This window comes from Anas platyrhynchos, chromosome 2, assembly GCF_047663525.1.
Source record: "Anas platyrhynchos isolate ZD024472 breed Pekin duck chromosome 2, IASCAAS_PekinDuck_T2T, whole genome shotgun sequence".
Classification (NCBI taxonomy): domain Eukaryota; kingdom Metazoa; phylum Chordata; class Aves; order Anseriformes; family Anatidae; genus Anas; species Anas platyrhynchos.
The window spans coordinates 131449135-131465865 of record NC_092588.1 but is presented as its reverse complement, the minus strand read 5'-3'; the positions used below and the strand labels follow the sequence as shown (position 1 = coordinate 131465865).

General features: G+C 40.1%; 1 protein-coding gene across 6 annotated transcripts in view; it reads left to right on the top strand.

Moving 5' to 3' along the window:
* Positions 1–7623: 7623 nt before the first annotated feature.
* The window catches only part of PHF14 (PHD finger protein 14), a 163511-nt gene continuing 154403 nt past the window's right edge, over positions 7624–16731 (top strand). For all 6 annotated transcript variants that reach the window (XM_072033614.1, XM_072033612.1, XM_072033613.1 and 3 more), the window contains exons 1-2: positions 7624–7784; positions 8031–8141. In XM_072033614.1, the coding sequence (XP_071889715.1) occupies position 7784; positions 8031–8141 (112 nt within the window). In that variant the 5' untranslated portion in view covers positions 7624–7783. The remainder of the gene's footprint in view (positions 7785–8030; positions 8142–16731) is intronic.

The window sequence follows — 16731 nt, the reverse complement described above, 5'->3', positions numbered from 1 at the left end:
CACCATTATTTATACCCAGCTAACTTGTGAAACTCTCCCTCTGGCTCTTCTGATAGGTTGTTCTAGTTCATATCCTCTTTCCCAGTTTATCTCCTGTTGAGCATGCTTGGTACAGAGGGCCGGAAGCAGGGTGGCGACCAAATCCCACATTTCCCTACATTTCCCTTTTCATGGGTGTGATTTTTAATATGCTAATGACCTTTAATGAACAAAAGGGTACTATGGGTCAGCCTGGAATCTTTCTTCAGCTGTTCTCCTCCTTGCTTTCTTGCTTTCATCCCTTATCTCCTTTGCTTTTGCTAGCTCAAGGCTCCCTGTCTCTTTGGTTTCTTCAGCTCTGGACTATGGTTTCCTCCCTTTGAGACTATGAAACTCATTTTAAGACTTCATAGTTCTCACCACATCGCTCTTGTCCATTTCTGCCAATTTTAAGAAGCACTCTTACATTATCCATATCTTGTCTTGCTAACATCACCTGCTTAGGTCCGTTAAACAAGGCACTACACAGACATCTAGGCATGCATTGCAAGGCACAGCTACATATGACTACAATAACTACATTTAATGCGACAAACTAAAACAGTTGTTTTAACCACCCTAAGTTTGGCAGCCATGACACAAACCAGGAGAACTCTAGTCCACTGTTAAAGGCTGCATCCTGAGACACTTGTTGAAACAAATGGGATGCTTGCCAGATTCGGTTAATATCTGTTTGAATTTGCTTCTTCTCATTTACATAGACACAGCAGCTGTGGTTTATCACAGCACAGATGCCTCCTTGAGCTGCCAGTAGTGTGTCTAAGGCAAGACGATTTTTCCAAGGCTATTTGAGATACCTGTTTTATTTCTGCTTGTATTTGACCGAGAGCATCAGTGATTGCATTGCTTATAATTTCTAGTGTTGCAGAAATATTTGCTATTGCCCTCTCAATTTTTGTTATTCCCAATGAGGGGATTAAAGCCCTCTACAAAGCATGAAACCAGGTATATCTGTCTGAAAGAAGATTATAAATGTATTGTTTTTTCCAAGGCAACATAAAGCTACCCTCTGATTTTAGCAATCCCCTTATATCTGAATGTTTATGTAGTCTAACATCTGGAACTAAGGATTCCAGGACACAGGTTCCATACCATCCAGGGGGAAGTGCTTTATGTGCCCATGGCCACATAGCCCATAGACTCTTCCTGGGGCTATCCACCAATGGAGGCCAATAGGCCTGCTTCTATTTAGATGGGTTAGATGAGGCCCTGAGCATCTAGTGGGTAGCATCCCTGCCCATGGCAGGGAGGTTGGAACTAGGTGATCTTTGAGGTCACTTCCAACCGAGGCCATTCTATGATTCAATGATTCTATGATTCTGTTTCCATATTTTTTATGACAGTGTAATTGATAGCTTCATCTGTAATGATAGTTCTACATTGTTTGGTCAGATTCCAGGAACTTACATACAATCCCGGGGTGGCACCCTTACTATTTGTCCTATTAATTGAGACTGTACATGGCAGACTTTCCCATTCAATAGGATACGCAGGGACAGAGGGAAACTGATGGAGAGGAGATATTAGCATTGCTGCAGTTTGCTAACTGCTACATGTCTGTCTAGTTCACTGTGAGTGGTATAGCACAGAGGGGAGATTTCCCTCATTTGCTAAGACAGGTAAGTGGGTAGACACACAACAAGATGATATATTTGCAGAACAGGTTAAATTCAAAGATAACTAAATTCCGTGTCCAAGGATTGGAACTGTAGCTCAGTCCTGTTGAGGAAAATATAACTATAATAAAGATAATTTTGTCTTATTAAATGGCAGTTTCAAGTCCTCAGTTGGTTTAGCTTGCCATGATTTTTTTTTGTGCTCCTTCTTCTGGTGGTGTGTCTCCCTTTTCTTCTGGTGGTTCTGCTTTTATGTGGATGTAATGAATCCATGATTTGATCCCTTCCACTTTGATTGCAGTGTGGGTGTGGAGCAAGACAGTGTAAGGTCCTTTCCACTTTTCCTTTAGAGGCTCGTCTTTCCATGTTCTGATCAGCACCTCAGGTCCATACACCAGAGCATCCATCCAATGGAACAGGTAGTCATTCCTGTACAAATCTGTGAGGAGAGTACAACATGGCAGACAAAGACAGCAAACAGTCTTACCCAAGCTTCCCCCTTATGTGCATTTGACTCCCTTCTGTTACCAATTAATTCACAGGGTATGATTTGCCATGTAACATCTCAAATGGACTTTTTCCCTGTCTCTGGGGGCTATCCTGACTCTCAACAAAACTATTGGTAATGCCTCTGGCTATTTCAGTTGAGCTTTCTGGCAATTTTCAGTTAACTGCCTTTTCAGCATTTGATTCATTCTTTCTACTTGTCTGCTTGACTGTGGTCTCCAAGCAGTATATAAATCCCACCTAATATGTAATGCTCTCAATATTTCTTGAGCTGCTTTTGATATAGCGTGATGTTCATTGTCTGAGGAGAGTCCAAAACAAGGGTATTCCAAAACAAGGGATTACTTCTTATTAATTATTTATTAATATAGTCTGACTGTCCGGCTCCAGTGGTATATAAAAGAAGGCATCTTTAAGATCCAATTCTGTAAAGTAAGAGTCTCTTTTGGATAGTGTTGTTAGGAGGGTATAAGGGTTTGTCATCACTGGCTGGATGTCTTCAGTTATTTTGTTTATGGCTCACACATCTTGCACAACCTTATGCTTACTGCTATTTGGTTTCTTTAGTGGTAGTATTAGGGTGTTGAAACTAGATTGGCATTCATGGATTAGCCTGTAAAATAGGAAATTGTCTGTTAGCAGCTCCAGCCTCTTCCTTGCTGTAAGGCTGACTGGATATTGTGATACTCGTATGGGTATAGCTCCTGCTTTTAGCTCAGTCTGAACTGGGAGTGCATTTTTTTCTCTCCCAGGCTGTTTTCCTGCCCATACGAAAGAAGATACTGTGTTTAATACCTCTTGAGGGACTTGCTGGCTTTCCTCTGTCTTTGTTTTTGTCAATAAAAAAAAAAAAAAAAATTGGCCATTTGTTTTCAGGAGGGATTTTAACCTTTATTCTGATTGTAGAGAAGGTTACCTGCATATGTAGTTTGCACAATAAATCTCTTCCCAACAAACAGAAGGGACATGCAAGCATATATAAAAATTGGTGCATTGAAACCTTCCCTTCAATCTCACAGTCCATGGGTTGTAAAAAAGGTCTCAAAGTCTGCTTCCCAGTCACCCTGATCAGGATTTTTACTTTACTTAAAGGTCCTTTGCAGTTTATTACTACCAAATAAGTTGCTCTGGTATCCAGAAGGAAATTAATTATTTCTCCCCCCAGCTTCAGTGGAACCAGGAGATTTGCTGGGGAAACTGGAGATTCATCCCCTGGTTCTCATCAGTTCGAGTCCTCCAGCATAATCAAAGCACAATCTCTTTCCTCACTGCCTGCTTGCATTTTCCCTCTCAGTGGACATTCCCTCTTTCAGTGCCCCTCCTTCCTGCAGAGCGCACACTGATTGGAGCCCAAGTGAGAAGTCTTCTGTGCTTCCGTTGCCTGCTCCTCTTGCCCTCGCCTTCCTGCAAATTCTCCTCTTTCACCTCTACTTCTACCTCTTTCTCTCCGACAACCTCCCTGTATGCCTACTATAGCTGCTGCAAAAACCTCTAATTTTTCCTCTCTCTCTTTGCTTTTCAGTTCTTGTAAACCCTATAGGCTATTTCAGTCATCTGTGAGACTGACATTCCTGCACGCCCCTCTACCTTCTGCAGCTTCTTCCTAATGTCTGGGGTCGACTACTATATAAACAGGATGAGAAGCATTTTCCTATTTTTTTTGTCCTCCAGGTCTAGATCCATCCACCTTCTGGCTGCTTGACAGAGATGTTCAAAAAAAAGCATACGGGCTGTCATCCAGGCCCTAGTGGACCTCATATAATTTAGAGAGGTTATTTGGTTTTGGTATCCCATGTTGAATCCCATACAGGATTAATTGTCGATATTGTTCTATCAATTGCTGACCCCTGCTGGTATTTGGGTCCCACTTAGAATCTTTCTTAATCAGTACTAATTCTTCTGCCTCTCCTCATGGGTGCCTCTGCCTCACCTCTTCCTGAGCTTTTTCTAAAACCATTGTCTTTTCCTCTGCAGTAAAAAAATGCTTAATAAAGCTTGCATATCCCCCCAGTTTGGGTTGTGAGTAATCATAATAGTCTCTAACAACTGGTTCATTGCTGCAGGATTATCCCTATAAAATCCAATGCCTTGTTTCCAATTTAACAAATCTGATGTTGTAAAAGGAACATGAACAAAAACAGGTTTTCCCTGTGGTCCCACCGCCTTAATTAGTGGAGCCTGGATAACAGGCCTCGTCTTCTGTTGTGTGTGATGTGCTATGGGGCTAAAACTGGAATCACCCTGGGCCTCGGGAGAGGCTTCTAATGTCCGCACAGAGGTAGTGGAAGCCTGAGCCTCAGGAAAGCCCTGTGATGTCCCCACAGGAGCCTCAGAAATCCATGCCTCAGGAGGGGCCTCTGATGTCCCTTCAGAAGCTTTGGAAGCAGGAGAAACATTTGAGTTCTCCCCTGGATTATATGGTGGTGATGCCAAGGGTACCAATAACTGAACCTCTTCTTGTTCTAGATCTGCATAAATTTTAGGGGGTTTATTGTTCCCTTTCCCTCATTTATTTTCAGGGCATAGCATAATATCTTCCCACAATATGCACTCAGCGTGACTTTTCAGATCCAGATAGAATGACATAAAAGCTTTAACATACTTGTGACATTTTTTTTTTTCCTGCTGGCAAAATAACATCTATTGCAACATAGTATTATAATTCAAAGATCTATTTTTTTAGCCATTTTTCCCCATTGTTCAGTTTATATTGAGGCCATACGTGATCACAATATTGCCTCATTTTACCCTTTGTCATAAAGTCACCACCAAATTTAGACCAATTTTTAAGGATGCATCCAAGGGGGGAGGAAGGGGAAATTTTGGACTGACCGCTTCCCGTTTTCCTTTTGGCAGCTGCTCACACTCAGCTTTGACTTTAACTGATCACTCAGGTCAATCATCTAATTCTACTTTTGCATGTAAAAGAATCTAAAATTCCTCCACCTGCAGTCCTTCTGAGTTGTCCCAAACCATGTACATGACAGGATCAGGGGCTTGTCACCTTGGCAAGCAGGAGATTGTGCAGAACTTGCTGCTGTGTGTTTGAGCATGGAGCTGAAGAGTGTGAATGAAGAGCTGAGCCCCCCATGTGTCATGTTGAGTGACATTTTGTGTGAAGAGAAAGTAGGATGGGGATGCCAGTTAAAGGAAAAACAAACAAACAAACAAACAACACTCTGGGCATGCAAATCTAAGACACATGTCCTAAGGGAACAGGGAAGCAGGGAACACTAGACTGCATGGGTAGATAGTTAATTTAGGTAGGGCTGGCAGAACATGAACAGGAAAGGTGTTCATGGTGCACTCAGGCTATGTAGCCAAAGTACCAGTGGAGGGAACAGGTGTGAACACACCAAGTAATGATGTGGTAATGTGTTTAAAAAAAGTAGGAAACTCAGTTACAGAAAGGACACAGAGAAAACATTTTCCTTGGATTTTTTTTTTTTCCTTCCACTGTACTCAAAATCAAAAAAAATATACATATTTAAAGTATTTCAAATTTCTGAAAGCAGAAAAAGACATCATAGGCTAACCAGTCATCAGTATGGTGTACTTAAGTAAAAAAAGACTAATACACCTGTTATATATGGAGTGGTAATTTGTGTCGACAAAATGGCTGATATTAATAAAGAAGGGGGAGATGTGGGAGTGTGGCCATGGGGTTTGGAAAGCCCTGTGGTTAATGATAACATTAGACTCTTAATGATGAGGCCATCAGGAATGTAAAAGAGTTCAGAGGGAACAAAAAAGGGTGATTTAGGAGACTCCATGCAGTCTCGGGTTGCTTGTTCTCCAAGCGTTAAGGCATGGAAGTTTCTGGGTGTTTGCTATTGTTATATGCAAAGTTGTTTGACCAATTAAAAGTTGTTTTGAAAAGAACTGCTGTGGGGAGAAGGGTATAAAAGCGGAGCCTGTCCTCAAGATAAAATAAGGCAACATGATATAATGAAGTTATGTCATCAATAAAGAAGCAAAAAGAAGGAATGAAAAGGAACAGGCTAGTGGAACGGAGACCATGATGGGAACAGGCACATTGATCGCCTCATGAAGATAGGTTCGTCAAACTCAGCAAACCGCTCAGAGAAGGTCGTACAGAAAGTTGTTGGAAATGGGCGCACTGGAGCTGGAGAGAAGCTCAAGCTGAGAGAAGCGGAGCTGCGCACACAACTGCCCCTCGCTGGTAAGCAGTTGCAGATTATGGGGAATCATACGTCCTTAGGAACAAAGACTGTCCTGGTAACCTTACAGCTTATTCTCCTTATTAACAATCAGTTTATGATCCTGAAATATGGGACCAAACTGAGGACAAGGTGTGGGACTCTGCAACTAAAAACGACAAGGTTGCAGTGGGATTGCTCGGCATCTGGCGAAAAGTCTCTGAGGCTTTAAAGAGCCATGTGGGGCCACAGTCAGAAACGTGTGGTTTGTCAGATAGCAAGGGAGCTGCGGGCTTGTTTACTGATCCGACTGCTACGCCATCGACCCCTCCACTGCTACCACTGTCGAAGGCCTTTGCTGTTACACTCCCTAGTGACCTGGATGTGCCTTTTGACCCAGGCCTATTGGCCTTCAAAAGGAGATGGATATGCTTTTCTTCGATCTGGGAAGAACGGGATACATAAGGCCCGAAGGCCGAGTTGCTTGACAACTTAAAGCAAGACATATTGTTCAAAGGGAATGGAAAATGGAGACTTGTTTGTAATCAAGAAAAGGAATGGAAAATAGAGACTGTTAAGTCATGGAACTTACAGAATTGTTTGTTACCTTTTCTGATTGTATAGGCATACTCGGGTTTAGTATGTAAAAGCAATGTTCTGTGTATTTAGAATGTTTGATGTTCGTGTGTGTGTGTTGGTGGCACGTAGAGTCCCTGCACACCCAGCGCCGTTCACTTGCCTTTTGTATCTTTTATAAATATTTCTTTTATAAATCTTACTAAGTTCAGATTGAGATGAGACTTCATTTATAACAACACTCATTATGTACTATGCATGTGCTAATTTGTACTTTGCAATAGCGAGAAGACTGTTGGCCTGCAGAAACATCCGTGGGGGATGCGGGCAGAGCCGTTGTGGATGCTGCACAGGCTCTCAGCTCGGGCTGTGCACTTTACAAACCCTACTTCAGTTGCCAGGAGTGCAGGCGTGAGGGTGCGAACACAACGCGTGCATCCATCCCAGAGGGAACCCAGCTCCAAGCACAGCTCTGTAACAAAAGCAGCCTTACACTGCCTCATCTCCACACGGGGGAACCGAGCAAGGTGTTTTGGGGGGGGAGTTATGTTTATTTTTTGAACTCGTTTTCCCACTCCACGAGGCTCTGAAGGTGAATGCCCACGACAACACGGCACCCGGCATCACGGCCTGACTGCGGGGTCTCCCCGTACCCCCACAGGCTGTGGCCGCCCGCCGGGCAGACTGCGGGCACCGCCGCCCCTCTCGGCTTCACCTCGCTGCGCGCAAACGCGGCGAGGCCGCGCATGCGCCGTGCCGGCGGCAGGCAGAGAGGCGGGCGGGCGGGCGCGGGTGCGCATCCGGGTCGGCGCCGGGCCATTGTCTGCGGCCGGGCCGGGCTCGGCGGCTCCGTGCCCGAGGGGTCGAGGCAGCGGCGCCGTCTTCAGTAAGTGGGGCCCGGCGGCTCTGGCCGCCCCTTCCCGGGGGTGCCGGGCCGCGAGGCCGGAGACCTCCCCTTGGAGCCTGGTGCCGGCAGCCGAGCGGGCGGGGGGCTGGGGGTCGCCCTCGGCTGCCCGTGGTGCGGTGTGGGGTGCCGGGGGGCTGCCCCCGGCTCGTCCCGTGTGAGCCCGGTGCCGCGCGTTGTGCCAGCTAACAGCAACACTCTGCTTTTGTTTTTTTTTTTTCCCCGCAGTGGACCGCAGCTCGAAGAGGAGGCAGGTGAAGCCTTTGGCGGCTTCGCTGCTGGAGGCTTTAGATTATGATAGCTCTGATGACAGTGACTTTAAAGTTGGAGATGCTTCAGGTAAATGTGTGTGTTTGTCTGCCTGCTTCAGAATTTTCTTGGCTTTTGGTGTGTGGTTGCTCGTTTAACATAAGGGAGATGGGATGGGGCTAGTGAACTATTGGGGCTTGGACTCGCTTGAACTGATTCAGGTGCATAACAGGAAATTTTCATGCTGCAGATATGAAACAACTGATTAAACGAGGGATCTGTATACTACTTCAATTGCAAATAGTTTTTTTCTCAACAGAAAACTTAATTAACAAACACGTTTTGGCAGAAGCATTTGAGCATCTTCTGTGTTGACTCTCTTAGCGAAGTGTATTGCTTTTCATTTCTTCAGCCTAATGATAACTTTAAACCGTTCACTTCTTTTAGTATTGGAGTAACTGCCCTAAAGCCATTTTGCTTTGATTTAGCCTGGGCAATAATTTCTTCTGGACTGAAGAACCCGCCTAATTTCTTAAGGTTAACTCCACTCAGCAAGTGAACATCTTAGGTAGAATGATGATCTGTTCAGGTTTTTATTATAATAGACAAACTTTGCGTGTCTGCTCTGATAGCTGTACAGAAACATTTCATACCAGAAGGAAGTGCTTGCCTCTGAGTGTTTTTGTTCTGCAGTCTTTTCTGTGTATGCAGATTCCTGTATCTGCAGTGAATTTCCACAGAAACTGAAAATATAAAAAAGATACTAAAATTAAATGAATAAAACTCAGGTACATTGGGGAGGGGGGTAGTGGAATAAGGGGGAAGGAGCAGGACCATGCTTGTGAATAAGTTGTACACAGGATGCTTTTTGGCATGTGCTCGGGGAAATGAGCAAAGACATATATATATATATATATAAAAGATGTAAGGGAGCATTATGACATCTTGTCAAATACCTTCAGTTTTTCATTTCTGCACTGGAGACACAGATTTATGTTTTCATGTGAATTTGTCTTGCAAAGATATTCCCCATCTCCATGTAAAGACATTTTATCATCTGGCAAGGTCTTCGTTATTAATGAACTTAAGAAAAGCGTAATGATCATTTCACCTGTACCAGTTTTACGGTGTAGACTAATGCTTCCCCACCTTCCTCCCCAACTTAGCCATACTCTCCTTGGCTGGTTTGGCAGAAGCAGGCTGCAGTGGCTTAAGGGAAAGATGTTGTCTTAACAATTCTATGTAAAGTTTTGGGGGTTAATTTACCTTTTAAATTTTGCTTTAAGTATTTTTATTTTTTTCTTATTAAGTAGTTACACTGTAATGAAAAGTTGCCATAAGAGGAAGTGGCCTTTATTTACTAAAGAAAACATCCTTGTTTTTGAATTGTAGCATAGGCTGGTTTAAAGGGGAAAGGAGAATTGGAAATGGAGTATGGGACATGAACACATAATCCAGAACAATATGTTACGTGATTAAAGATAATTAATCATTATCTAAAAGTAATGAATAGAGCTTCCTGACTCAACTTTGTCTGGATGCGGAGGACACTTTTTTAGTTGATAACCTCTTTGACTTTTAGGATGCATATGTACATATGGGAACAGTTGTCTAGCCTCAAGAGCGTTTCAACTTCAGTTGCGTTTTGAGGAAGTTGAATGGGAGTTCTCTTTATAGAGTAACACTTCGTGGAAACAACTATATAATGAGAAAAAAACAAGTTTTAATTAGAAAACGTTTTTTTCTGGTTACTCTTTTGTGGTTTTATGTCTCATATAGCTTTGTTTTGACACGTCAGGTCCTAGATATACTTGTAGGAAAAATTAATGTTCTGTTTAATAAAATATAAGATTAAGTGAAAAGATTTTTGAAACAGAAGAGTTTTACACTTTATTCAAAGGTTTTCTTCATTGTGAAAGGAAGAAGTTTTGAGGGTTTGTAGAAGGTATTAATATGAAGTTATTAAATGTCTAAACTCTTAAAGTGGATGAAAAGTTCTTTTGTGTCATACAATTTATTTGGATAGCTGCAGTATGTTTGAAATAGGATGTCTGTGCTGATTTTAAATGAGGTTCATATAAAAAACCTTAAATTTGGTTGTACTTAATCCATTCAGATTTGGATGGTAGAGGTACTGAAATAAAGGGACTTTATTTATTTGTATGCATATTTATGTATATATGTATTTGCATATATAAATATAAACACAAGTCCCTTTATATGAAAAATAAAATCAATCATTTAAAAATATGTATGTATGTTTAAAAAAATGTTGTGTGTACATACGCAAGCACCCGTACTAGACATATTCTGGATTGTTGCTGATAGAAAACAGATTTTCCTTTTGCTCACTGGGGAATTTAGCCTTCAAAGAATAATGTGCAATTCTCCATTACAGTCAGGGTTTCTTCTTTCAGTGATGTTAGAGATCTCTCCTTGTACAGCCTGTTGCAAATCAGTCTGTATATGTACAATATTTAGTATTTGTTTGAATTCAGAATTTCATTGCACAATTTGTTTATTAAGGGAAATCAATAAAAAAAAACAAACTGTGACAGAAAGAAGAAAGTTTTTCTACATTGAAAATGACTATAAAGTCTACTTATGACTCGGAAAGATTTTGTAAGTATGGTAATTCCACAGCTCTGCAATGTATCTTTATTTGGTTCACAAATGCAGATATATGTAGCAATTTTTAAATTAAAAAAAAAAAAGACACCTATAGGTTCAAAGACTATTTAAATACTGAATTAAAATAGTTCTGAAGTTGTTTACTCCCTGTTGATTATGTTGCATCCATATGTATGAGCTTTAGGATGTTAAGTGATATGTGGTAGTAGATGATAATGTGCAAGTCTAGGAGGGTTAAATCCTGAACATTTAAACTTTTATGTGTGTTCATTGTTCTTTCATATTTCTGGGAATATGTGATGCAGTAAGGGTTTGAGAACACCGATTATGATTGGTGTTTAGTACAGAAAGGAATAATCATTTCTGAATTTCTGTATTCAGAGTCCTGATGCCTTCATAAAGTTTTCTTTCATTACAGAAAATATTTCTAATCACCCAACATCCATTTTTACCACAAACATTCTGAAGGGGATATGCCCTTTACTTACAGTGTAGTTAATTTATTTTCTTTTGGGTTTAGGTTATGCCAACAGGTAATTATTGACTTTTCTACTCTAAAGAAAAATTGTAACATCTGTTTAAGGAAACTGATTTTAGAACAGTTATATTATTGCAAATTTACTTAATGAAAATAGTTTTCAGGTCTGTTGGCTTTGCATTACTGAATTAAGTAATTCTTAAAACTTCTCTGTCACTGTTTCTACATAGTAAAGTAATAGTGCCATTATTTTAAGGTACTGTATATTTTCTTTACTTATAAACATCTTCAAAATTTTGTTTCCTAATAGGAGTGCTGTATGTAGTCTTAAAGTGAGATCAATGAAAAACAACGTCCAGTTGGAGTCAGAGAATACCGCTGTGTGACTTGAAATGATGGTGCTCTAATGTACTCAACTGAAGTTTTTTAATAATATGATTCACAATAAAGACTAGTTATTTGAAGTTTTGCTTTTGAATTAATTAGAACATCCTTTGTGATTTTTGTTGTTGGTTTTGTTTGGTTTTGTTTTTAAATTCACTGAGTGCAGCAGTGATGTCAGAAACCAGTGTATAGTTGTAGGGTAATTCCCAATAGGATTCCAAAGCAGGGATTTCTCCCTTCTTTCATCACTGAAATCAGTCACTTCAGGCAGCTCACACACTAAAACTGAAATGATGCAGTGAAATTTATGTATCTTGGTCCCTGATCAAGAATGATGTGTAAATGTAAGGACTGAGCAACTTCCTTAGCGTAACTAAGAAGAGTAGAGTTAAATTCTGCCTCCAAGAGCTGAATTCTGTCACTATTTCTGCTGCACATCTCCTAGACCTAAATTTTAGAGGCACGTGTAAATATCTTTTTTTTTTTTTTTTTTTTTAATGTTGATCTCTTGATCATGGAACATGACCTACACAAATGCCACATACTGTTACTGTAATTGAGGCCAGTAGGAGCTCTGTTTAAAGCATGTAACAATCTATGTAAATGAATACACTAGGTATTTTGAAAAAGCAGTGACTTGATCTGGAAATATGTTGCAAATATCTTTCTGTAATTCGTTTCCTATTAGTACAATAAAAGTTCCACTGCTGCTTTCCTGTGAAGGATATTCTGATGTAAAGGCACGTTTGCAGAGCACCAAAAGGCAATAGTGATAAACACTAGTGAAATATTGATAAAGAAACTAACAGTTTTGTTTTTGAGAATGAACTTGTGGGATGTTTCACTAGACAGTGAAGGTAAGAGGAAATATTGAATAGCTAATCGTTGTGCAATTACTTGATAATTTACTTAATAATTAAAATCTTTTGAAGACTTGACATTGCAACCTTAGTGCATGGTTCTGAATGGAATTGCCAATGTCTTTTTTGTCTCTGAGGAGGTAAAAAATATGGGCATTATGTTCTTTTGGGTTATCTTCATCCCAAGTGAGATCTGTTACCGTACAGGTGTCTACCACTTGAAGGTGCTTTGGGGTGGCTGACTGGCATTTTGAACATGCGTTTTCTTTGGAAATGCTGAGATTTCTGTTCTTCCATATGTTATCTGACAGCAGAGGAGTAATTTAAGAGCCATCCAGGGTTTCGTTTCAGTGCCTGGGCTGGTTGGGTTTTATGATGGGATAACATTGTTTTTCTTTGTTTTCCTGTGCTGTGACATTTTGTGTCTTACTTTTACAGCATGTCCCTTAGAGAGCCATTGTTGACCTGTTCAGTGGTGTTCTGCTTGTTCAGTCTGTGCTGAGACAGGATGCCTACTTGGACTCATGGTCTTCTACTTAGCTACACTATTTCTACTTTTGTCTTGCATCTCCTCTTATTGTGCATGTATGTGTCCATCTCTTGTGCATTTTTATGGTGCATGGAGAGCATTCTGAGCTTTATTAACTCCAACTTGGTGGGATGGTCCACTAGCAATCCAGTCACCTCTGCTTATTAAGGATGGCGCGTTTCAAGTGTCTCTTGAGCAGAGACTTGTTACAGTAGCTCAGAGACTTAGTCTCCTACCTGTCACATCCCTCTTAAAAGACACAAAGCTCATGAGCTCATGGACGTTTCTGGGAAAAATACATGTTCAAGCTCACTACATAATAAGTTGTACTGGAATCCAATTGTGTGGATTACTTCAGGACTGCAAGTTTGCTGAGGGAAGGCATGGGACATGTAATAGTTCATCCAAATGAGAGAAGTTTTATAACAGTAAAAACAGATGAAGGCTCTGAAGCTGGGAAATGTCAATTGAGTTCAGGAGGTAGGGTAACCCATTCCACCCATGTTACAGCATTGTAAATTGAAGCAATTCTTACTGACTTAATGCACATTTGAGAACGTAAAGTTTTGAACACTTCAAATTTGAGTAGGTGTCTGCTGAAGTGTGATGTAATTGAGGAGTAGAAGTGAGGAAACTGCTTACTAAATAACTTTAATTTATGTCTTTCTGTCTTTTTTCTCCTATTAAACTGAATACTTTCTGAAAGAAGAGTAATCAGTTTCATTTCCTGGGCTGCCCAGTCGTTGTGTTCAGTTCGATTTTTTTTTTTTTTTCTCAACTCTTGTTTTAGAAGTGAAATTCTCTCCAAAGAACAGAAATACCTTAATCAGCTTTGATTTTATTCTGTATGATAACTATGTTCCTTCAAACAGTTCTGATTTTTTAATTGCCAGCATTACAATATTGAATTGCCAATAGCCTACCAAGGTTTAAATACTTCAGTAACCATATCATCTCACTCTGCAAAATAGTACAGAAAGCCAGTGTCATAAACTTAACTGACGTTAGGTTGTGTTATTTGAAGTTATGTTCAAAGAGAAGTGTTAAGCCATTTCCACTCTTGCTTTCCATGCAGCTGTGTGCTAATCAGTCCTAGCATAGTGGAGCTTGATGGCTTTAGTCTAATAGACAAATGTGATCAGAAATTTGCCACTTACATAACATTGCCTTTGGCAATTTAAAAATTCGTATTTTTCATGTATCATTGAAGTTTCCCTGTCTTTTTTTTCTTTTAACATCTAGTTATTAAAATCAGAGCTTTCTAGTTGGTTTGAACATTTCCTTAAGGTATTTAAAATTAATTGCAATTTCTAGTTCAAATACGTTGGAAATGCAGCTTCTCTTACCCGTGTGCAAAGGAGATTCTGTGAGTTTGGAGCTGTTCTTCTAAGAAAGAAAGTTTTTTATGGGCAGAGGCTGTTGTGGCCAGGCAGTTTATCCAGCACTTTTCCTGTCTGTCAGGATGCAAGCAACATGGGTGAGGGGGGTTTGTGTGATGTGTAACATGGGCTTCTAGCAAAGATAAACAGGGAATTTAACATAATCAAAAGATTCACTGTCTGCCCTCTGATTGGGAGAAAGAGGGTAAGGGGCTGCGGAACAGGGTGATCGTAACTGATCTGCTTTCACCTCCCAAAGAATTAACCTCTCCTATAGCCAATATTTGTTGTTGTTACTGCCCTCCAAAAGAAGGTGCTGTGAAGCATCCTGCCATACCTCCACATAGTGCCAGCTGCTTCTCTTCTGCTATCTGGATTTGGTTAGGCTTTGCCAGCATAAGAGGGAAGACCAAAATTGAGCCAGTGATTGATGTTTTGGAACTAGCTTATCCTTCAAACTTCACTTAAACGATCGATAAAATAGCTTTTTACAGAGCTGCTTGTTAAACTAAATACTGCATTGAAGAATCAGTCTTCTGTGAGTAGTCACGTGCTGTAATAATTTAGCCCCTGCTCTCCATATACATGAATTTTCTTAGAATGTTTAAAAAAAATTATAGGGTAGAGCATTTAGTTGCTTTTTAAATGGCCCTACAAAAACCCTGATGGATTTTTTTTTTTTTAACTGCTGTAGTGATTTCAGTAATGTAGTAGCTTTCCTCAGTCTTGTGCTTGGTATGTATTTGAAAGCAGCGAAGTGGTGTTTAGTGTCACCTTTGTTTACCTTCATCATACTTTTCCTAACATTAATTCTGGAGCAAAATGTTGTGTACAGGAGAATTCCTCACAGTTACCCCTTCTGGATATGACTGCCACCCGCTGCTGTGCTCAGCAGTAGCTACACAGCTACAGCTACAAGTTGTACAGAAGTAAATGATGCCTCTTTCCCAACTGCTATCTCTCATTTTTGTTCTCAGTGGAACTCTATATTCTTCACTGTTTGACAGTGTATCTGGCCCCATCTTTTGCTGAGAATAGCTTGACTTCTGTCCCATAGGGAATGACATGATATGGTTGCCAATTTGAAAGAGCCATTCTTTAAGAATTTCTTTCAAGGAGAAAATTGTATACTACAGCTTCTTCCTAACTGAAAGTGCATCTGACAGAAGAACTGCTGCAAAAATAGCTGTTATCGCAGAACAGCGCTTTCTAGAGAAGTACCTATTGCAGTGGATGCATTTAAATGGAAGAAAGATATCCCTTAGTATAAGTATCTCTGGTATGTACATGCTTACAGATAGAAAAATACAAACCATAATGTGCAGTCAAAGGCAATGAGAATTTGAGGTGAGAAGTGAATGAAACCAGGGTTTACTTGTTCTGTTTTTATATTGTTTGCATGGCATATGGCAGCTAGGGAGTGTTCTTAGTGCCATAGTGTTGATGTAAAAAATCACTGTTGATAGTTTGAAGTGCTCTTTGAAAGGAAATGATCCCCAGACCGAGATTCTGCCCCAAAATGAAGTAGAAGCTTTAATTCACAAGAAATCCAAGCATATTTAGAAATGCAACTGCACAAGTAAAGCATCCAAAAATCTTATATTATTTGTCTTGGAACTATACTGGGGGAGTGTATTTAAGTATGCAATGTGTAATATTTATGTATATATATGAAATAAGGTAGTATAAAAATCTGGTGAAATTAATTTTAACATGACAAAGCTCTATCCGGTTGTACAGTGAGGTAAGTATTGGCACATTGACAGTAGATCCTGTGAAATGAGAAACAAAAATAAATTTTGTAATCAAACTTACATTTAGCATTTATCAAATGTCTAGAGTAAGTCTAACTTTGACATACTTGTATTTGTTAGGTCTCATGAACACTTTCCTGATCCAAAGAAAGCTATTGTAATATAAAATTCATATATTAGATTGCATATCTGGTTAATACTGGTTTTAGTTCTTAGGCATGCCTAAAGAGTATTCTACTGTTTTGAAACTTATGTTATTATGCTTGTGCTTCCATTACTGCCATTAAGGCTTGTAGGTGCAGGGGAATCATTGAATTAGTCTTTGAGCAAAAGACTACAATAATTTCTGTTACTGTGTTCATTTCTTTTCCGGGCTCTCGGAAAGGTAAAACATTTACAGGAAAATTCTTTTAGCAACTTGCAAGGGGACTATCATTCCCTTGATAACAATAATATTCTGAGCAGCAGTAGTAGCAGCACCGATGTATTTTCTGTTGTTGCTGTTGATAATTATATAATTTCATCATATACTTAACACTTCTACATACAGGTATACCCATAAAACCCCAAATTAACCAACATACCTATGTAACAACTGAGTTAATGCTCAATTGTAGACAAGAGCACCGTGGGGTGGAAATAAAGGGCATGTTTCAAGTGTGCAG